Below are 22,453 nucleotides of genomic sequence, written 5' to 3'. Positions count from 1 at the left end.
TTCTGTGGGACGCTTTCACATGCTGACTCCTCTAATGCAAGGGCACTGTGCGCTCTCCAGAGAGGGGCTCTGGATGGATTTGATTTTCTGGGCTGAAGGAGGCTGAGCTCAAGTGCAGGGTTTCTTGACATCAGTATTATTGTCGTCCGGGGCCACATGACTCTCTGTTGCGGGGGCAGGAGAGTGGTCCTGGGTGTTTCAGGATACTGAGAGACAGCATCCTTGGCCTCTGACCCGCTAGATGGACGTAGCAGCGCGCTGTCCCTAAGTTGTGCCAAACAAAAATGTCTCCAGATACTGCAAACACTCCACAAGGGGGCAAAATCGACCCCAGCTGAGGGCCAAGCTAAAGGCGTAACAGGGGGGAGAGACTTAAGAAGACATAGACTCCGGATAAGACAGATGTGGACTTGAATCCTGAACAAACCACTTCCCACTCCATCCTAAAGACATAAAGCTCCCCAATTGGTGACTCCAGCGGCTCTGGAATAAGGAGAGGGTGTGATGCGCCGGCAGCCACACTCCCATGAGGTCCATGCACCGCGGGCAGCAGCTGCATCACCATGCTGCCGCTCAGACACGCAGACCCTCAGGCTCTGCCCCAGATCTGCTGACTCTGGTTGGACATTTTAACAGCAGCCCTGGGTGATCCGTGGGCACTCGAGCTTTGAGAAAGACCGGCATTTCAACTGAGAGCACAGGTTTTGGCACCTAAGAGACTGATTACATGTCCTGTCGCCAAGCCATCCAGCCGTGGGCAAGTCACTTCACCTCTTGCAAGCCTCTTTAAAATGTGTGAGAGAGAAAAAATACCACCTCGCTCATAGGGTTCGAAGTGCCGATTTAACGAGATGGGGCACGAGGTGGGCCACGGCGCAAACAGGCAGTACGTGTCAGTTCCTGGCCTCCCTGCCTCCCTCTGCCCAGACCGCGACAACAGCAAGCCCGGCTCCCAGCGGTGAGACGCAGAGACATGGAAGGAAGCTCCCTCTGTGCACTTCTGTGATCTTCCTTTTGATGGAATCTAATATTACAACAGCCACTTGGCCGCTCATGGTCCATTTATTCATTTATTGACCCAGCAGGAAGGAAACACAACCGCCGAGCTCTCTGCTGTCTCTTTTCCCTGCACATCTCAAGGTTACAGCCCAGTGGCACCAGCCTCTGGGATGAACAGACTCATCACCTCGCAGCGGCGCCCCAGGCTCTCACAGGTCAGTCTGTCCTGCCCTTGCAGGTGCTTAGGGTCATCTCCTGCTCGGCTCATGGGGCCAGGACTTCGGGAAGGCAGGTATGGGTCCAATGCCCTCTTACTGGTTTCCCTCAGTTTTTCTCCCGGCGCCAGGGAACATGTCAGTGGCAGCCCCTTGAAGCTCCTTCCTCCTCTCAATCCCTCTCTGGAGGCCAGATGCTGTCCTGGGAGACACGTGGTCTGAACCAGGCGAAATAGTCCTCAATGTGGGCCCAAGTCTGAGTGGGGCCCCTTAGAACCTCTAAAGTAGGTCTGTGAGTTTGCTGTGCAAATCCCAATACTTGATGAAACCCTTTCAACTTGTTTCAAACAAGGTGCAAACTCCAGCTCCCTGGGTCAAATCTGGCCTGTGCCTGTGTTTATAAATAAAGTTTTATTGGAACATGCATTGTTCATTGACTCATTCTCTGGCTGCTTTTGTGCTATAGCAGAGTGGAGTAGTTGTGACAAATACAGTAAGGCCTGCAAAAGTCTAAACTATTTACTACCTTGGCCTTTACAGAAAACATTTGCTGATGAGGTGCGACCTCTTGAAATCTGGGCACACTCTCAGGAAGAAGGGAACATCACGTTATTTCCTGAGTTCTTTTCCTTTTGTTTGCTGAGAAGTCACATCGGTCGTCTTTTTTTCCCCACCCAAGCAAGTAGCTCACAAAGGCTGGAGTCGGAAGGATTCCCCAAGTGTTTGTTTTTAAGCCTCCCTATAGCAGGATGCTGTGTGTCTAAACCACTGCCAAACTTTACTAACAGCATGGACCGTGTCACCTCCCACCAAAAGCGAACAGGAAGCCCGGCTCGGCTGCCCAGCTGGGTGGATGTCAGCTGTGGAAAACTGTCTGAACAAGGACAGATGGAGCTTGTTTCTGCCTTTCTTCTTCCATTTGAAAACTTTTTGGGAGGGAAGAGGAGAACGCTGTTAGGGAAATGAATGTGTTGCTTCTAATGATCTGAGTGGGAGTGTGCCAGGGGTGACATGCAGCAGGATGGGCTCCGTGTCATTTATTTGCAATGCAGGCAAGGCAACACTGGGCAAAGAACAGAATCCCAATGAGACTGGTGCCCAGGACACTGAGCACAGATAAGGAGGCGTCTATGGACCCCAGGTCACAAGGGGGACGTAGCATGTCGGGGAGATAATTCCCAGAATTGTCCAACTGGGAAGGATTTAACCACTGCCGATGCTTATACCGCTGCTCGGAAGCTCCGAGCCTGTCTGTTCTCCAAGGGGCTCTTCTGTGCTAGGTCTCCCCCTCATGGTGATGCTGGTGGTGGGGGTGAGAATGAGGATGGTGGTGGTGGTGGTGGGGATGGTGGTCATGGTGATGATGAGGTGGTGGTGGTGGTGATTTGATGATGATGGTGGGGGGTGGTGATTAGGATGACCATTAGTATGCTGATGGTGGTCACAGTGATGATGGAGGTGACAGTGATGATGACCGCTTGGTCTGAATGTCTGCCTGCACTTCATTCCTCCGTTGAAATCCTAACCCTCGAGGCGATGGTATTCGTAGGTGGGGCCTTTGGAGGTGGATTAGGTCATGACAATGGAGCCCACATGAATGGGATTAGACGGCAGAGAGAGTCCTCGACCTTTCCACCACTTGAGGACACAGCAAGAAGCACCAGCTATGAACCAGGAAGAGAACTCTCACAAGAGTGCGACCATGCGGGAGACCTGACCTTGGACTTCCCAACCTCTGGAACCATGAGTGCTAAGTTTCTGTTGTTTAGAAGCCACCCGGTCTGCAGTGTTTTGTCACAACAGCCAGAACAGATTAAGACAATGATGATGATGATGATGATGTGACAGTGAGTTTGCTTTGTGCCTGGCACTGATAAGCATTTAAATGCATTATCTCATTAAATCTTCCCTGAAAGGCTGTGAGGGGCTTGCACTAACTACCCCTATTTTGTAAGATGACAGAGACACAGAAGGTGAGCGTCTGGACCAGTCACACGACAGGAAGTGGCGGCACTGAGGTTTGCACCCAGTCTCCCGAGTTCTCTGCCACTTCTGTCAGGATTTGGTCAGTGTGCATTGGTCAGTGTGCATTCTGTATGCCTGCAAGTGGAAGTGAAAAGTGAAAGTTAACTCACTCAGTCATGTCTGACTCTTTGAGACCACATGGACTGTAGCCTTCCAGGCTTCTCCATCCATCGGATTTTCCAGGCAAGAGTACTGGAGTGGGTTGCCATTTCCTTCTCCAGGGGATCTTCCCGACCCAGGGATCAAACCCAGGTCTCCTGCATTACAGACAGACACTTTACCCTCTGAGCCACCAGGGAAGATTTTTTTTATGCCTGGTATGTGCCAAGCCATGTTTGAGGGTTCAGTTCATTTGCTCAGTTGGGTCTGACTCTTTACGACCCCATGGACTGCAGCATGCCAGGCCTCCCTGTCCATCACCAACTCCCAGAGCTTGCTCAAACTCATACCCATTGAGTCAGTGATGCCACTAACCATCTTATCCTCTGTCGTCCCCTTCTCCTCCCGCCTTCAATCTTTCCCAGTGTCAGGGTCTTTTCCAGTGAGTCAGTTCTTCACATCAGGTGGCCAAAGTACTGGAGTTTCAGCTTCAGCATTAGTCCTTCCAATGAATTTTCAGGACTGATTTCCTTCAGGATGGACTGGTTGGATCTCCTAGCAGGCCAAGGGACTCTCAAGAGTCTTCTCCAACATCACAGTTGAAAGGCATCGATCTTTCGGCACTCAGCTTTCTTTATGGTCCAACTCTCACATCCATACATGACTACTGGAAAAACCACAGCCTTGACTACGGAGCTTTATTGGCAAAGTAATGTCTCTGGTTTTTAATATGTTGTCTAGGTTGGTCATACTTTTTCTTCCAAGAATCAAGCATCTTTTAATTTCATGTACAAGGGTAAAGGTAAGCAAAATTTCTTTTTTTCTGTAAAGGACCAGTTCATTAGAATAAGTGATAAATTCCCTTTTGCTTAAGCCAATTTGAGGTTTGTTTCTCCCGCTTAAAACCAAAAGAGCTCTAACTTAGACCAGTTCAGTCATCCATTTTTATTCATCTACACTTGCAATTCCAAATCAGCCAATTTTTCTTTACCACTGCTTGCTTTATCCTCAAGTTCTGAGATCTCCTTCTACTTTCTCGCTGTTTCAGTTCAGCCAAAGAAGAAAAAAGAAATCACTAGAAAGAGATGAATTATCTTTCAAACCAAATTATAGTTTGGAAATGAATTTAAAACATTAAGAGTCTGACTGGGAGCTCCCTGGGATCACTATCTCCTGTAAGAGTCTCACTGGGGCTCCCTGGGATCACTGTCTCCTGTAAGAGTCTGACTGGGGCTCCCTGGGATCACTGTCTCCTGTAAGAGTCTCACTGGGGCTCCCTGGGATCACTGTCTCCTGTAAGAGTCTGACTGGGGCTCCCTGGGATCACTGTCTCCTGTAAGAGTCTGACTGGGGCTCCCTGGGATCACTGTCTCCTGTAAGAGTCTCACTGGGGCTCCCTGGGATCACTATCTCCTGTAAGAGTCTGACTGGGGCTCCCTGGGATCACTATCTCCTGTAAGAGTCTGACTGGGGCTCCCTGGGATCACTATCTCCTGTAAGAGTCTGACTGGGGCTCCCTGGGATCACTATCTCCTGAAGATGTTCAACTGGGACAGTGACTGTGCTGTTTCAGTTGTGAAGACTGACCTTCCCAAGACTCTCTGACATGCAATTAAGTGTGGCTTAACCTCATCTAAACAATTTCAATTGGATTTATTTTAATAACTTAATATACACCTGTACCATTCAACCAATATCTCCCCCCCTCACCTTTTATAAAGTAATTAACTTTGGGGAGTTAAGTTATTCTAATTTCCAGCAAGTCTAAAGTGACAAGAGTTCAACTGCTGAAGTCTCTGGGGACGAGATTAGTATTTGCTCTTCAGTTTGCCATCTCCAGACTCCACACGTTGTGTGTAATTGGTATTAGCAACTTTAAATTCTGATTAATTACTGGAGAGCCTGTTTTTGATGCTGAAACAAAGCCATAAGTCAGGGAGTAATAGACCCAATTACTCCTAGGTAGGCTTCCCGTAATAGATTTTATTATCTAGATATCTCATCTCAGAGGCAGATGCAAAGAAACTCATTTCATTAGATGATAACGTCTCTTGAATTGAAGTGCATTCACCACCTGGGATCAGGAGAGCTCAGGAAAATTCACATTTCAGAAATACATCTGGGGCTAGCGACACGAGGTTCTAAGTCCTTTTTAGGAACAAGTTTCTCTCGTATGGAAACCTCTATGTGGAGACAAGCAGGAGGGGCCCTCAGTGCTGGCAGGCCGGGTGACACAAAGGCCCACGTTTTCCCTGCCAGTTCTCTGAGAATATGGGAGGCCGTTCCTAGTGGGCAGAGACGTGGCACGCGAACAGGGAGTTTAGGAAATGTGTCAGGTTGTTTTGGATCACGCTGAGATAATGGGGCAGTAATTAGGAGAGCTATCTCCCTGTCAAGAGAGCTATAAAAGGTGTTATTTACACCCTGCTCATGGCCCCAAAGGGAGAAGGCAATGGCACCCCAGTCCAGTACTCTTGCCTGGAAAATCCCGTGGATGGAGGAGCCTGGTAGGCTGCAGTCCATGGGGTTGCGAAGAGTCGGATACGACTGAGCAACTTCACTTTCACTTTTCATTTTCATGCACTGGAGAAGGAAATGGCAACCCACTCCAGTGTTCTTGCCTGGAGAGTCTCAGAGACGGGGGTGCCTGGTGGGCTGCCATCTATGGGGTCGCACAGAGTCAGACACGACTGAAGCGACTTAGCAGCAGCAGCAGCATGGCCCCAAATGCCCTCCACGTGGAATGCCTTTTTAAATACTCCAGTTCCCAGCCAAAATAATTCATCTTTATGCTCTGAAATTCAGAGTCATTGGTGGGAGACAAACACTGAGAGCTTTCTAAAATCAAACCCTTAACTCTGGGTTTGGTGGATGTCCCTGGGTGTAGCTGGTGGGAGGGGGAGCTGTGATCTGACCTAGAGTTTGGAAACGTGGGTGTTTGGGTGGCTTCAAACCAAAACAAAGCAAAAGCGAACATGAAAACTACACAGAATCTGGCTTTGGGCTTCCTGAAGCCCTTAGCACCTTCAGCCAGAATCTCAGAAGACAGGAAGAAGGGAACTAGAGGGGAAGACAGAGCAGCCAGCATGCCGGAGGGGCAGTTATGTGTCAGGCAGAGCGAGAAGCGTGGCGTGGATTACTCGCTTCAGTCTTTCTGAGTCAATCTGATCACACCCCTTTCATACATGAGGTGAAAGAACGTTCTCAAGAGGACAGAGCTCTCAGACTGGTGTAATCTGGCTTTAAAAAAAAAAAAAAAGGCAGTCAGCAAGCGGTGAGATGTGATTTAAGAGCCTCCCCACTTCTGCTCCTTGTATTCTCAGGGCAGGGTGACCCCACCCCAAGGAGATGCCAAGCCTGCGATGTGCTAGAACTAGTTCCTTACTGGCTGGCAAGAATTGATGCCTGAATTTTCAGGAATTCTGTGAGCCAGCTGTTATACAGCTATGTATTATTAAAAGTTGAATAATATCAACTTACAAGTAATTAAATAAATCACGTTGAAAGCAAAGGCGAGACTCTTCCTGGTGGCGTAGTGGTTAAGAACCCACCCGCCAATGCAGGGCATCTGGAGAGCTTCTGCGGCTGTTCATGTCTATCACACCCGTCTGGTGAAGACACCACATAACAGGGCTGCTCTGCAAGGCCTCCCAACGCCGCACTCCATGACGGCACACTGTTGGCTGGGCACCAGCCCCGGGGGGAGGATTTACATCAGAGAGGTTGGAAAACACTACAAGCTGGGACTCCACCTACCCCGGAGAGCCCGGTGTTAATGTCAGGCGGCACACCACAGCCCCAGCTTTCCTCCTGTGATCTGAGTCTCCCCAGGTCTAGGTTCGCTGGAACCTCCCCACTGCATCCACGTGAGGCTCTCTCCTCAGAGGGAGATTCACCAATATGGAAGAGAGCCATCCCTTCTCTGTTAGGTCTCACATTCTTTTCATTCTTTTCCCCCAAAGGTGGAAAATATACCCCAAAGTAACACCAGATACATAATTCACGAACCATATATAATTGATGTCGGGTTTAACAGAAGTAGAGCCATAAGTGGTTGTCTATTAACTATTTATGACTCTCCCTGGGCTGCTGACGAGCCAGGCTCAGTGTGGAGATCACACCCATGCTCCCATGTTTTATTTAAACATTATTAAAAGCACATAGTCTGCAGCCAGGCCTCCCATTCCACTCTGAATTAGGCCCCGCTGTGAAGTCGCCTCTGGGCCTCGGGAAGGTTAGGACTGGGTCTGCTGGCACTGCTTCTGCCTTTTCCCTTTGAGTTTGGGGTTAGGCTGCCTCCTCCTCCCACCCTTGGGATCCCACTGCAGTTCTTCTGTGACCTGGGGTACAGGCCACTCCCCACAGGCTGCCCTGAGTCTCAGTTTGATCATCTGTCAAATGAGGGGGGCTTCCCTCGTGGCTCAGCTGGTAAAGAATCTGCCTGCAATGCAGCAGACCTGGGTTTGATCCCTGGGTTGGGAAGATTCCCCTGGAGAAGGGCATGACAACCCAATCCAGTATTCTTGCCTGGAGAGTCCCATAGACAGAGGAGCCTGGCGGGCTAGTCCACTGGGTTGCAAAGAGTCAGACACAACTGAGTGACTAACACACATAGACACATACACATACAATGGACAGTACTGTAGGCGTTACTTAGGGTTTCTGGGAGGTTGGGATTAGAGCAGTGATTATTAACAGAGTGACTCTGTTCCCCAGGGGACAGCTGGCAAGGTCTGGAGATATTTTTGTGATGACCTGAGGTGGGGCTACTTGCATGTGCTGGGCAGAGGCCAGGGATGCTGCTAAATACCCAACAAGGCACAGGACAGCCAGCATATCAGACAGTTATTTGACCCAAAATGTCAGTAATGTCAAGACTGAGAAACCCTAGATTACAGAATCAAAAGCAATATTCATTTTTATAACGCACTTGCAAAACATGTACTTGAATGATTAAATAGCATGTGTCTAAATCTTCCAAAGAAGAGAATGGGTTTGAGCCAGTGCAGCCCTGTGTCCAGATTCTATCTCCGCCAGTTGACTGGGGTGTAGGCCTTGGAGCGGTTGCTCCAGTTCTCTGATCTTGGTTTCTTTATTGGTAAAAGAGGGACAATGGCCTCCAAGGGTGAGGCTTAAAGGACAGGTCTCGGATAAAGCCCTTACCCCAGTGCCCAGCACACAGTGAGCTGCAAAGTCCTAGCTCTCATCAACATGGCCCCCAGCCATCATGGGTGCAGGGCGGGATGCGCACACGGAGCTGGTGGACTTAGGATGTTGTCTGAGTGGACGAAGCCAGAGTCATCACAGGAGTGAAAAGAAAGGAGAAAGAAAACACAGTAGCATCTATTCAGTGCCTACTGTGCGCTATTATTGGGCACTTCTCCACACACCATCTCGGTTCATCCTCACAGCCACCCAATGAGATCAGCTGTATCTTGCTCCCATTTTACAGAAGGGGAAACTGAGGTTCTGCAGTGTTCACTTAGCCACCGCAGTCTCATACTTCGAGTCCAGTGATCTTTCCACCACTCTGTAGTGAGCTGAGGTGTCCTCTCCAAAAATCATATCCACTTGGAACCTGAGACTATACCCTTTTTGGAAACAGGGTCTTTGCAGATGTGGTTAAGACAAGGTCATACTGGATTAGGGGAGCTTTAAATCGGAGGCCCAGTGTCCTTAGGAGAAGAGAGGACACAGAGACGGGGAAGAGATGAAGACCACGTGACGATGGGGAGTGAGATGGAACACCTGGAGCCCCCAGAAGCTGGAAGAAGGAAAGAATCTCCCCCGGAGCCTGTGGAGGGAGTGGGCATGCTGAGACGAAGACCATGTGAAGATGGGGAGTGAGATGGAACACCTGGAGCCCCCAGAAGCTGGAAGAAGGAAAGAACCTCCCCCGGAGCCTGCGGAGGGAGTGGGCATGCTGACACCTTGCTCTCAGACTTCCGGCCCCCGGGACCACGCAAGGACAAATCTCTGTCTTAAAACAACCAGTTTTTGGTAATCCGTTATGGCAGCTCTGAGAAACTAATGCAGATCCTCCTCCCCAAGATGAGCCAGAACAACTGTGTGAGGAAATGAGAGAGAAGGAGAGACTCCATGTCCACAGCCAGACCAGTGAGAACTGGTCAGGAGGATCCTCTGGAGGAGGGCATGGCAAGCCACTCCAGTATTCTTGCCTGGGGAATCCCCATGGACAGAGGTGCCTGGCGGGCTATAGTCCATGGGGTTGCAACATGTTGGACATGACTGAGCAACTGTAGACAGCACCCCAAAGCTTCCAGCCTACTCTGATTCATCATTTAAGATGTTCAGATGGTACATCCTCTAGGCAAACTTCTCCAGGTCTTCCGGTTCTACCAAACCACTTCCTCTTTTTCGCTTGCATATCCCAGCCTGTATCAGAAATATTCAGAGACACATGAATCTCCTCTGGATCCTGAGAACTCCAGAAGCATAGGCCCTGGTCCATCCATGTCTGCACCTCCCAGAACATCAGGGAGATGGCACAGCCGTGTAGCAGGACGCAAACCAAAGTGTGTTGATCTGAAAGTTCCAACTTTTAAGATAATTTTTGAGCTGTTCTCTTAAAAGGTAAAACTTCAAAATGCTGTGGAAACCACTCAGCAAACAATTTCTGAGGATCTATCCTGTGCCTGACCCTGAACTGGAGACCAACAGTTGAATAAACCCACCCCTTATCTTAGAGACTCCCAGTCTAGGAAGACAAGAACACAGGCAATCATAATAACCTACGTAAATGGGGTGAACACAAGGCCATGTGGGAACACACAGGAGTTACATAACCATGAGGGCTTCCTGGCAGTGAGCCCTGATCGGAATCTGAAAGGTTGAGGAGGCAGGCAGAGGGATGCACGAGAACAAAGGTGATGAGTCAAGAGATAACCTGACATAGGGGCAGGAGTGCTGGGCCTTCACGCGCGACTAGATCACGCGAGGTGATAAGAGGCGGACAACCAAAGGCAGGGAAACCTACAGAGGCTCGGCCTCTAGGGAGAAGCTGGGGTTCTGTTCTGAAGGCGGTGGAGGAGAGCCATGGAAGATTTCTTAGCAGGAGAGTAACACAGTAAAGATGTGCCCCTTCTAGAAGGATCTGCAGGGAGGAGCAAGCATACAGGAACAGTGGGGAGCCAAGATACAAGGTAACTGTAACAGGCCTAGTCCAGGGGGCTGCAGATTAAAATAAAGACAGAGGACACGGGGTTGAAACATGAGTGGGTGGATTTGAAGACTACCTCAACAGGATAAAATCAGCAGGCGTGGCCATTAATCTGTGTGAGCCGGAGAGAGAAGGGCCATTGTGATTTCTAGCTTGGGTCACTGGGGGACGAGCTAAGAGTGAGCAAAGGCGCCAGCTTGTAAAAGAGCCCGAGGCTCAAGGGAAAGTTAAGACTAACAGAGTCAGACCCAAGCAGTGAAGGGTAAACCCAACAGGCACAGCCTTCAAAGCCGGTGCGTCTGGCCGGAAGCCAGCAGAGGCCCGGCCTTCCAGTCACCCTCAGTTCTTTCGGTTGCCCTTGACCTCCCTTGGCTACACTGTCCTGAGGCTGAGGTGGTTTCACCCAAGCTCTGTTAACTATGGAAAAACAACAGGACATAAATCCACAGATGAGCTGTCTCGCCGCCCCAATGACAAAGGGACTTGAATGATTTAGAGCCAGAATATTCTTTTTTCCATAATGGTTCCTGGAGTCGCCAGGAATAGTACATTTACGAAAATTAATGGCAAAACCTCATTTTTCTTTTTTCTGGGACGAGAACTTCCATTGGCGGGGTAATTGATCCTGATCTGGACGTGCCGGTGCACCGGCCAAGGGTGTAAATCATTCACACGAAACAACACACAGCCCTTTAAACCAACACCGGCAGTGACAAATGGGACAGGCTGGGACAGGCGGGAAGGAACGCGAGGGCAGAGCCATCAACATCCTTCCCGCTTCTCGCCGCGGCCCAGGATGCGGGTTCCTTTGTGGGGTCTCCTGCAGCAGAGAGACCATCTCTCAGCAGGGGTGGGTTGGGAGGGCAGTGTGCTGTCCCAGTGAGAGCTTTGAGCTGGACACGCAGGGAAGCTGACCCCAGCTCTGCCACCTGACTGTGCGGCCCTGGGGTTGCACTGCACGTCCACACCTGCGGGGTGATGGAAGCATGAGAGAAGGTGACATCTGGGACTTCCCTGGCAGTGCAGTGACTAAGACTCTGCAGCTGCAATGCAGGGGCGGGGCAGGGTTTGATCCCTGGTCAGGGAACTAGATCCCACCTGCTGCAACTAAGACTTTACTTGCCTCAACTAAAGGTCCTGTGCATCGCAACAGAGATCTGGCAGGCACCAAATACATAAACTTTTTTGTTTTAAAAAGATGACATCTGCAAAGAGCCAAAGCCCAGAGTGACCCAATCAATGTGTGTTCAGGGAACAAATGAATGAATGCTTGGCTCAGGGAGTTCAGAAATTCACCATCCCTCTCAGGGAGATTTGAACTTTAAAAACAGGAGAGGGCAATGGTTACTCACAGAAAATGACTTGTGAGCAGGAGCATGATGCCAACTGGCCTTCTAAGACCCTCCAGATACCAGCACACGGATCCTTTGTTTTCCCGTGAAAGTTTGGAGCCACCACCACAGAGAAACATAGGAAATAGACAAGTAGCAGCCTTGGTGGTGTTTCTCCCTGTGGTATATGCTCTTGGGGGTGAGGGTCCATCTTGTTCCCTGCTGGTCCCCAACATCCAGCCCTGGGTTTGGCCTGGAGTAAAAACTAGGGATATATATCAACTCGAAGAATGAAAGAGCCAGAACCCTGCCTGCCTCGCAGGTGAAGTCTCTCAAGAACACGCAGCACAGAGCAGCCACCCTTGTCTTATGGGGAGGAAGGGAAGAAGGCAGACTGGTGGCACAGCCCGAAAGGTGAGATGCCATCTCCTGGACACCTGGCAGAGTGCCAGGACGCCACGCCAACGGTGGGGGGGGGCCTCGGCAACAGGGCTCCCCTGAGAACTCCCCTCACCCAACTCTCCCACCAGCAGTGCTCTGCCCACACTGTCAGCTTCTACAAAAAGCAAGGACCGTCTGATTCCCTGTCCCTCCTCTCCAATGCCATCCGCGTGCCATGCCCAGAGCCGGTGTTCAGTAAATGGATAAATGAGGACATGAGGAAATATGACATCGTCTCCTCCCCCAGTGGAAATATCTATCCTGGGGCTCAAAGGCAAGGTGCCTGTAAGAAGGCAGGTGGGTTGGTGAGCTGGGGACATCCCCTATTAGGACAGGCCTGTGGCTGACGCTGTCCCTGTGCGCCCTGCCCCCACAGAAGCATTGCAGCAACAGCCGGCTGTACAGCAACGCACCCTCCCTCCGGAGGGGCTGGAAGGGGGGCCCCCTGAGAGCTACCTCCTCCCAGAACCTGTCAACACGGCCTTATGTGGGAAAAGGGTGTTTACAGATATAACTAAGGTAAAGACCTGAGAGGAAATCAGATTGGATTTAGAGTGGGCCCGAAATCCAGTTACAGGTGGCCTTAGAAGAAAAGGTCGACGGGCATGTGAGACACACACGCACAGGAGGAGGACCACGTGAAGACAGAGGCAGAGGCTGGAGTGACCCAGCCTTACGCCAAGAACCACCAGAACCACCAGAATTTGGAAGGGCAAACAGGAACTCTACCCTGGAGCCATAAAGGGAGCGTGGACCTGCCAGTATTCTGATCTCAGACTTTGGCCTCAGAACTGTGAGAGGATAAACTGCTCTCGTTTTAAAGCACCCACTTAGGACTTCCCTGGTGGTCCAGTGGCTAAGAGTCTGCCTTCCCTACGCAGGGGGCCCAGGTTCAATCCCTAGTCAGGGAACTAGACCCCGCATGCCGCAACAAAGATCAAAGATCCTGGGAGCTGCAACTAGGATCCAGTGCAGTCAAATAAATATGGATGGGGAGGCAGTGGAGGGGGCTCAGGATGGGAACACGTGTACACCCATGGCGGATTCATGTCAGTGTATGGCAAAACCAATACAGTATTGTAAAGTAATTAGCCTCCAACTAAAATAAATAAATTTATATTAAATAAATAAACAAATAAACCCCCCAGTTTGGAGTAAATTTCCAAGGCAGCCCTAGAAAACTAATACACCACCCACCCCCAGAGACAACAAAATAAAAAGGACAGTTCAGCCTTGGTAAGCTTATCCAGAATCTTGAAATAAGAAAACAGAGAAAATGCAGGTCTAACCAGCAAATGTGCAAGCTTTGTGCTTTAGAGTTTTGATCTGTCTATGGGGGTTGCACTATAACCTTTGCCATCTTTTAGGGCCTTTATAGATCTTAAGTATATGATGTCCCTGGAAATGGGAGCCATGTTCCTGGGAATGGGAGTGCGGAGAGGGAAGTTAAGAAGAGCAGAAAGGAGAGGAGATGACAGAGAGGGAAAGAGAAAAAGAGCAGAGGGGAGAGGAGGAAAACCACCACCTGATGTGACGGGAAAGCCTGGGTGTGTGGCCAGTTAACAAAGACATCAGAGGAGAAAGGCCGGGATGCTGTCTGAGTCCCGCCAGAGCTGGCAGGAGGGGAGCTGGGCTGCATGAGAAGCAGGGCTGGTCAATGAGGAAGGTAGCCTGTCAGTGGGAAGAAAGAGCCTCACTCCCTCCTGGGGCCACTGGGGGCGAGGTGGAGTGGAGGAGCTGCCAGCCACAGGGCTCGGATTCTGTCTGGGAACCTGGGTCTCTGTGTGGAGCCTTGCCTCCCCACACGACAGGCGGGCTGCTGGCCTGTCAAGGGCAGAGCTGATGGGAGTGACACCGGCCGCGGGAGGCAGTGGCCCGAGAAATATACTTGCTGCAGGAGGACAAGGTGGTGAGACCTGTCACAGAACCAGAGTGGACCAGGCAGGAAGGAGATAATGACGGTGATTTAGAGCCCTCTGGGCCGAACTACAGCACGATACGGGTTGTGAGGAGGTGCGTGGTGGCGGGCCAAGGGGGTGCCGGGTGCCTCCCAGGCCACGCAAGTGGAAACCTGGAGGCTGGGGGACAGCTGGGCTCCTGAGGGAGAGGAGGAGCAGGCTGTCTCAGGTGCTCTGTGATCCCTGCAGGAATCTGTCCTCATGAAAATATAATCGACTATAGAGAAACCTTCCCATTGGGAAGGAAATGCAATTTAAAATGTAGCCTGAGCCACAGCAGGGGACAGGCATGGCTCAGTGAATAAAGGCAGAGACTGCAGAGCTGGGCAGAACTGAGTTTAATGTCTTACTTGCATGTGGCCTTGAGCAAGTGAATGTACCACTCTGGGCCTCAGTTTGACACGTGTGTGTCCCTGGGCCTCGGTTTTCCCATCTGAAAATGGCAATAAGATCAGTACCTGCCTCACAGGATTGTCACGGAGATTTAAATGAGAAAGGATTAACTCAGAACCCGGCACCTGGCCAGTGTTTAGTAAGTGGTGGGTTTAGCACAATTGCTTTTGTCTTTTATCTTTGTGGTGGTTGTTAACAGCCCAGGAAGAGCTCTCATGCTTAATAGGTATGACCTAGACAAGTCTGCTCTGTCAAGCCTCAGTTTCCTCATCTGTAAAGGGGGATAATAATTCTGACTTGGCATGGTTATAACGACTACATGACGATTACACGGTATTATGGGTCTTAGGAGTATGCAAGAGAGAAATTTAATAAATGCTGAGTCTCTCCTGTTTGCACAAGGCTGCCCTGCCTCTGGAGGAGAAAAGTGTGAGGCAGGAAGACAAAAGTTCGGAGCCTGAGACGCAAAGGAGACGCAAAGGTAGCTGGACGCCATCCTGCAGGAGTGAACGGCACTGACTCACTCTGGACACGCCCCCGGAGTTTGGGGCCAATGGCAGGGTCGGCTCACAGCCCATCCCCTTCCAGTTTCTTCCCTGCGTCGGGTTTACACCACGTCCCCAGAGGCCTGCGCCTGAGGCCCTTACTCAGCAATGAAGAGGGCTCCCCTCCTGAACCTCGGTCCCAGGACCGCACTCACCAGCTCCATGCACCGCCGGCTGGCCTCGGCCTCCCGCTGCACCAGCTCTTCCATGTCTGCCTTAAGCTCCTCCAGGCGCCGCTGGTAGTACTGGCTGTTCTCCCGCTGCTGGGACTCCGCCGCGGCCGCCTGCGAGAGCTCCTCGCCCATCTTGATCAGGCTGTCCCGAAGCCGGATCACCAGCACCTGGAGCCCGGGCAGAGAGCACACGCCCAGCCTGGAGTTAGAGGTCTGGGGCCCGACACCCGGGGGCTCCAGGAACAGAAACCCTCTGCTGAGTCTCTGCGTTTTAATGAAGTAACTAGTGTAATAACCACGATTTCTGGTACAAAAATGAAGGAAACGTAGAAAATGAGAGCTGTTACTCTGGAAGGCAGTGTACATAGTGACTGACGCCGAATTTACGTTCTGGGTTCAAATCCTACCTCCACCTATCCTCCTAGCTGTGACCCTGGGCAGGTAATTAACCTGAGAGGCAGGGGTGCCTGTACCTATGTCTCAGGGATGCTGTGAGAGTTGAACACATTAAGTTATACAGAAGGCTTGGCTCAGTACCCAGCACATCCTGTGTGCTGGGTAAGGGCTGGGAATTAATATTTATAGCAGCCTTCATGCAGCTGAAGGTTTGGAAGGTGGAGTGGTGCCATGGAGAAGACATCAGGCAGGGAGGAGAGGGAGAGGTGGGTCCAAACCCCTTCCTCAAGGTGGGTTACTGTTTCCCGATTTGTAAAACAAGGAGGTTTGAGCAAGTCATCTCCCATGAGCCTCAGCTCTCATACTTTATGGCAGTCTTCTTTTTGTATGTGTGTGGAAAAGCCAGAAGGACACGATGAAACTATGAAGAGAGAGAAAAGAGCTGTGGGCATCACTGAAGACCTTAACTCAACAGTGGGGGCTGCAAAATTCATGGCCAACAAGTCTGGAACCAATCGATTCTGGTGCGCAAATACTCGAGTGTTGACATAAAATGGAGCCTGCGTGAAGATTTCAGGTCCCTGCTAAGGATTCTGAGCCCCTTTCCAGATCAGAGACTGGATGATGGTCTGAAAGAAAAGCTTCACAACTCGTTTCCTCTTTTCCCATTCAACTGGAGTTAGCAACAGTTTCAAAGGGCAACAGGAGGGTCATAAGAGGAGTGCCCAAACTGTGTCCCCAAGGTATCCTATCTCCAGGACCCGGGGCTCTGCTAAATTCCAACAGTGATATCAGAGCAAAGGTGAATCTGGAGACAGAACCTGCCATTTCAAGTTATTCTACCATGGTTTTTTCCTCTGCTGCTGCTAGAATCAAGCAAAAAAATTGTATGTGATGCAGCTCAATATTACATATTTAGTCATTTAAAATATCATAGATCAGAGTTCCATGGAGATCTGCAGAGACAATTATGCCCTGAGGGATCCTGTGAGCAATTCCAAGAACCATGGAGGGTCAAGGCAGACAGTTTTTCTCTGGTCTTCATCCAGAGCAGCTTTCCTAGAGACCAGATGCCCAACAGAAGGTCAGGAGAAAATGTTTCAGAGCGAGAAGAGTAGCCTTCCACTGACCAAACACACGGTCACCCTGTGGGTGAGCCAGTTGGCCACAGGGAGATGAGAACGTGAGACCAGAGCAGAGCAAAGGTCAGGAGTCAGGCTTCTCTGATCCCTGATGCTACCTGCTTTATCTTTACTGACTCAACCTTTCCGGGGGCCATCTTCTCATTCTCTCCCACCTGCCCCAGGGGCTGTGATGAACATCAAGTGGAGCACCTGATGTAGAAGGTTCTGGCAGTGGTGATGGCCTCTGTAAACGTCCCATGCTGTTAGTGTACAGAGCTAACAGTGAAGACAGTCACTGAATCCCACCGCTGCCCATCCAAGTCCTGGAAACGTCCCTGACTCCCTAGCCTGAAAAGACTTCCATCCTCCAAACCTCACAGACCTCTCTCCTTATTATGGGTGTTTCAGTTCAGTTCAGTCACTCAGTCATGTCCAACTCTTTGCGACCCCATGAATCGCAGCACGCCAGGCCTCCCTGTCCATCACCAACTCCCAGAGTTCACTCAGACTCACGTCCATCAAGTCAGTGATGCCATCCAGCCATCTCATCCTCTGTCGTCCCCTTCTCCTCCTGCCCCCAATCCCTCCCAGCATCAGAGTCTTTTCCAATAAGTCAACTCTTCGCATGAGGTGGCCAAAGTACTAGAGTTTCAGCTTTAGCATCATTCCTTCCAAAGAACACCCAGGACCGATCTCCTTTAGAATGGACTGGTTGGATCTCCCTGCAGTCCAAGGGACTCTCAAGAGTCTTCTCCAACACCACAGTTCAAAAGCATCCATTCTTCAGTGCTCAGCTTTCTTCACAGTCCAACTCTCACATCCATACATGACTACTGGAAAAACCATAGCCTTGACTACATGGAGCTTTGTTGGCAAAGTAATGTCTCTGCTTTTGAATATGCTATCTAGGTTGGTCATAACTTTGTTTCCAAGGAGTAAGCATCTTTTAATTTCATGGCTGCAATCACCATCTGCAGTGATTTTGGAGCCCCAAAAAATAAAGTCTGATACTGTTTCTACTGTTTCCCCATCTATTTCCCATGAAGTGATGGGACCAGATGCCATGATAGTTTTCTGAATGTTGAGTTTTAAGCCAACTTTTCACTCTCCTTTATCACTTTCATCAAGAGGCTTTTTAGTTCCTCTTCACTTTCTGCCATAAGAGTGGTGTCATCTGCGTATCTGAGGTTATTGATATTTCTCCTGGCAATCTTGATTCCTGCTTGTACTTCAGCCCAGCGTTTCTCATGATGTACTCTGTACCCACATCTCCTACAAAGCTCTGTGCTTCTGGGAAGCAGCATCTGTCTTTCATGCTCCTGAAACAAAGCCTGACACTAGTTACAAAAGAAGTGTCCCGTGCCTGTGTGGATGAGCGGGGGGTGAAGATGGGCAGAAGTGGATCAATGGATAAAAAGATGGACAGAGGGATCAAGGTCTAAAGGGGAGAAAAGCATAGAGGAAGCGAAGAAAAAAGAAAAAGGAAGAAGAACAAATGGAAGGGGGAGATGGATGGACCAACGCTGGTGGATGGAGATGGGGATGGAGGAGGTGGACAGGCCGAGAGGACGAGCAGCTAGTGGGCCGCGGAGACTGAAGGAAGGAGGGAGGGAGGGAACTCAGATGGGAGGTGGGTGAGTGATACAGATACAGACAGAGGCATACGGGAGGACAGACGGAGGGTGGGGGAAGGGTGGAGCTGGCATGAAAGCCTGCACAGCTCTAGGTCTGGGCAACATTTACACGCCAACTGGTACCTCAAATCTCTTGATCTGCACTTTCTGGAACTCTGTCTTGTTCTCCAGGTCGCAGATGACCGCCTCCTGCCTGCTGACGATGGCCCGGTCCACGGTGGACTGCTCCAGGTACTCGATGCGCATCTGGGCCACCTGCAGCTGGGGACGCACCCAAGACGGCTACTGACCACGCGGTGGCCTGAGTCCTGGATGGGGGGCCCCGGCCAGACCCAGCTCCGGGGCCATCCACACCGCTCCTTCTCAGCTCAGGTGCGCACACACAAACTGCCAGACCCAGGCTGAGGATCCGGCCCCGGACCCCACCCCTCCCCGTGCCTTCAGCTCTCACTCGGGCCTTTAGCCAGTGCTTCTCTCACCTCCGGCTCTTGCCCTGGGGTCTGAGGGCAGCAAAGCTTTCGCATCAAGGACACGACTGAGAGTAGGTTTGGGAGCCAAGCACCTCTCCTGGAGTCCAAAGCTTGCTCCCCAGTCCAGCTGGCTGAGTCTGGGAAGGTCCGTGTGCTTCCCTGAGCCTGTTTACTCACTCTCATGTGTGAAGACCGAAGCACAGTAATGCCTGGCGCATAGTGAGCACCAGCACGTGGCCACTCCTGCTATTATTTGGTTCTGCTTGTGGTCACTCTGTGCCCACAGGCACTGCTGGAAACCAGGTCACTCTGACAGCTACTCTAAGTGGGCACATGCGTGGGTTCTAAGAGAACTTCGAGAATTTCATGGATGGTAGCAACTCACTAGGTAACGAGGGGAATTTAGGCAACTTAGGAGAAATCAGGATTTCAAAGGAGGTTTCACAGAGGATGGTGATCCTGTCTTGCACTGACCAGCCCTGTTCCTTGGAGCCACTTCTCAGGAGGAGAAATCCTGCTCTGAATGTCTGATAGGCCTCACTGCGTGCGGCATCTATGGGTGTGAACAAGCATGGGCAGCAGTGTGTGTGTCTGTGTGTGTGTGTCTATGGGTGTGAAGAAGCAGGGGCAGCAGTGTGTGTGTGTGTCTACGGGTGTGAACAAGCATGAGCAGCAGTGTGTGTGTGTCTATGGGTGTGAACAAGCATGGGCAGCAGTGTGTGTGTGTGTCTACAGGTGTGAACAAGCATGGGCAGCAGTGTGTGTGTGTCTATGGCTGTGAACAAGCATGGGCAGTAGTGTGTGTGTGTCTACAGGTGTGAACAAGCATAGGCAGTAGTGTGTGTGTGTGTCTACAGGTGTGAACAAGCATAGGCAGTAGTGTGTGTGTGTGTCTATGGGTGTGAACAAGCATGGGCAGCGGTGTGTGTGTGTGTGTCTTCTGAGACTGTCCTCAATTCATCTGACATGTGATTGAAGCTGAGTGAACAATGAGTGAATGAACAGCAGCTTCCATGGCCCTCCCCCACTACACGGCGGCTGTGAGCACATACTTGTTCTTGAAGCTTGTTCTTCTGCTTCCTGGCTTCCTCCAGCTGCAGCTGCAGTTCCTGGATCTGCCCAATGTCAGCAGCAGACTGGTGAGATGAAAAGTGTCACCTGAGACCACAGGCTTTGCTGGAAGTCCCTTGTTCTCCCACCACAGATATGTGCACACCACAGAGTGTCTATGACAACAGCTAGTTCTAAAGGGCCCCTCACATCCCCCCAGTATCTCAGCGAGAGCGGTTCATTCCCACGCCATAGCCCATAGCTTCGGTCAACTGTCCAGCGCCTTATCATACACCCTTGAGAGCCCAGATGGAATTAGATGGCTGCAGCACTAGGGCCAGAACTCGGAGGGAAGAGTACTATTTGAGGTCAGGTAACTGGGGTTCTAGACGTGGATTCCAGTCATAGCAAGCCGCAGAACCTCTCTGCACCTCAGTGTCCCCATATGTAAAACTGGCTGATGGTCTCTGCTGAGACCCTCTACATAGGGTCTGACTGAAGACTAAATGAAGCAATGGAGAGTCCTTAAGAAAGAGTTGAGCCAAATGGCTGAATGTGACTATCCCTAGAGAGGATTCCAGAGGGGAGGAGGGCTCCTTGCTATTTCCCACAGGTATTTATTCTTTTACAGTACTTATAATGGGTGTACTAATTTACTGCTTTTGTAAATCAACACATAAATGTCCATCTTGAACAAAAGTAAGTTTGAGTCATGATTCCTACTTACCTTTGTGGTTTATCCTCAAAGGTCCTGAGACCAGAGAGTGGCCCGACTGAGTCCCCTGCTCACTGTCCCCGCCCACCCACCCAAGGCCGCCAAGCCTTCTCTGCCCAAGGCCACTACCTGAGCAATGAGGTCCTTGTGCTTCTGCATGAGATCATTCAGATCGTCCTGGTCCTCATCAATGCGCTTCAGGAGGTCTGCCCTCTCAAACTGCAGCCGGTACAGCTGCTCGTCCACCTGGCAGAGCAGGACAAGGGCAGGTGAGGTAGGAGGGGGTGGGAGAGGGTCTGCTGGGGGGAAGGGTGATGAGCAGCAGGGAGGCTTGCCCGTGGGTGTGTCAGGTGGGTGAATGTCTACCTGAAAGGGAGGCCACAGCTGTGCCAACGCCTCCTGTGGGTATGTCACGCATGTGTGCACACTAGGCAGGCATGAGGCTGGCTGTATGAATGCAGCATGTGTATGTGAATAGATGTGTAAGCCCACCCAGGAATCTACTCATATACAGTCTAAGTGTGCATGGTGCATATGTGTGAGCAATCTCAGTAACTATGGCTAAACTTAGATGCTTACTTTACCTACAAGGGTCTTTATTTGGAGGTGCGTCTGTGACCTTGTGAGTGTGTACATTCATCCCTGTACATGTGTGTGTGTCAACGTTTATGGGCAGGTTCCCCTCGATCTAGCACCAACCAAACCTGGGACAGAAGGGCCAGATATAAGCTTTTGCCAATAAATCTCTAGCTCCACCTAAACTTTAGGGTTTTACATGTTGTGTATAAATTTAAGCCGACCCTGTACACCCAGAGAGGGTACACAGAAACCACACCCAATCTTCACAAGCATAATAGATCTGTGATATATGTTCATTTGTCCCTGTTCAGCGCTGAGCTCCCAGATGGCTGGGGTCCTTTTAGGACTAAGTCCAAACCGGCTCCGCCTGAAGTCTGGACCTGAAGAAGTAGCCCGGCAAAAGTGACCACGTGCCCTCCTGGGTCTACCACAGGCGACTGGGGGTGGCTGGCATGGTGTGGGCTCGCAACAGATAGCTGTGCTTCCACTTCCGCTTCCGGTGCTGAGCGAACGACAGGCTCGGACTGGAAGTGTCCCCCAGGGCTGAGCACCCTGGGTCCACAGGGGGCGCCTTGCCTCCCTTCACACAGCTGACCCTCACACGCACCCCAACGGCTGGATCACACTCAGCTCGGAGAAGGCTGCCAGTGCTCTCCGAGTGCCGAGCACTCAGTGGGTCTATGAGGGACATCTGGACCTCCTCGTACAGTACAGGGCGTGCCCCGGCCCCTCCCGCTGTGCCCGTGGCGCCCCCGCCCCCGGAGGCACAGGTACCAGGCTCTTGCTGCGGGTCATGCTCTCCAGCTCGCTGTGCATGTTCTCCAGGTCTGCCGTCAGCGCCTTCTGGGTCTTCAACGCATCTTCACACTTGGCTTCACTCTGCTCCAGCTGGACCCGGCAAGAGGGGGAGAGGCGAGGGGAGAGGTCTCATGAAGTGGCCCCCTTGATCAGCCCTCCCCGCCGGCCTGGCCCCGCCCCTTCCAGGAAGGGGCGTGCAGGCGACCCTTCCATCTTCAGGGCTCTTCATCAACCCACGGAGCGGGCAGCAGAGCTGTCTGAGGTAGAGGCGGCCGGGTTCCAAGCCCACTCAACACTGAGGAAGCCCTGTCCCACAAACTAAGGCCAG

General features: G+C 51.1%; 1 protein-coding gene across 4 annotated transcripts in view; it reads right to left on the bottom strand.

The window, feature by feature from the left end:
* The window catches only part of MYO18B (myosin XVIIIB), a 231,369-nt gene that overhangs the window by 48,747 nt on the left and 160,169 nt on the right, over window positions 1-22,453 (bottom strand). For all 4 annotated transcript variants that reach the window (XM_061385190.1, XM_061385189.1, XM_061385188.1 and 1 more), the window contains 5 exons: window positions 22,102-22,215; window positions 20,878-20,994; window positions 20,036-20,119; window positions 18,637-18,774; window positions 15,342-15,527 (listed from right to left, as the gene is read on the bottom strand). In XM_061385190.1, the coding sequence (XP_061241174.1) occupies window positions 15,342-15,527; window positions 18,637-18,774; window positions 20,036-20,119; window positions 20,878-20,994; window positions 22,102-22,215 (639 nt within the window). The remainder of the gene's footprint in view (window positions 1-15,341; window positions 15,528-18,636; window positions 18,775-20,035; window positions 20,120-20,877; window positions 20,995-22,101; window positions 22,216-22,453) is intronic.

This window comes from Bos javanicus, chromosome 17 (genome assembly GCF_032452875.1).
Source record: "Bos javanicus breed banteng chromosome 17, ARS-OSU_banteng_1.0, whole genome shotgun sequence".
In the NCBI taxonomy this organism is placed as follows: domain Eukaryota; kingdom Metazoa; phylum Chordata; class Mammalia; order Artiodactyla; family Bovidae; genus Bos; species Bos javanicus.
The sequence above is the reverse complement of the archived record's forward strand: the minus strand, read 5'-3'. Positions and strand labels throughout refer to the sequence as shown.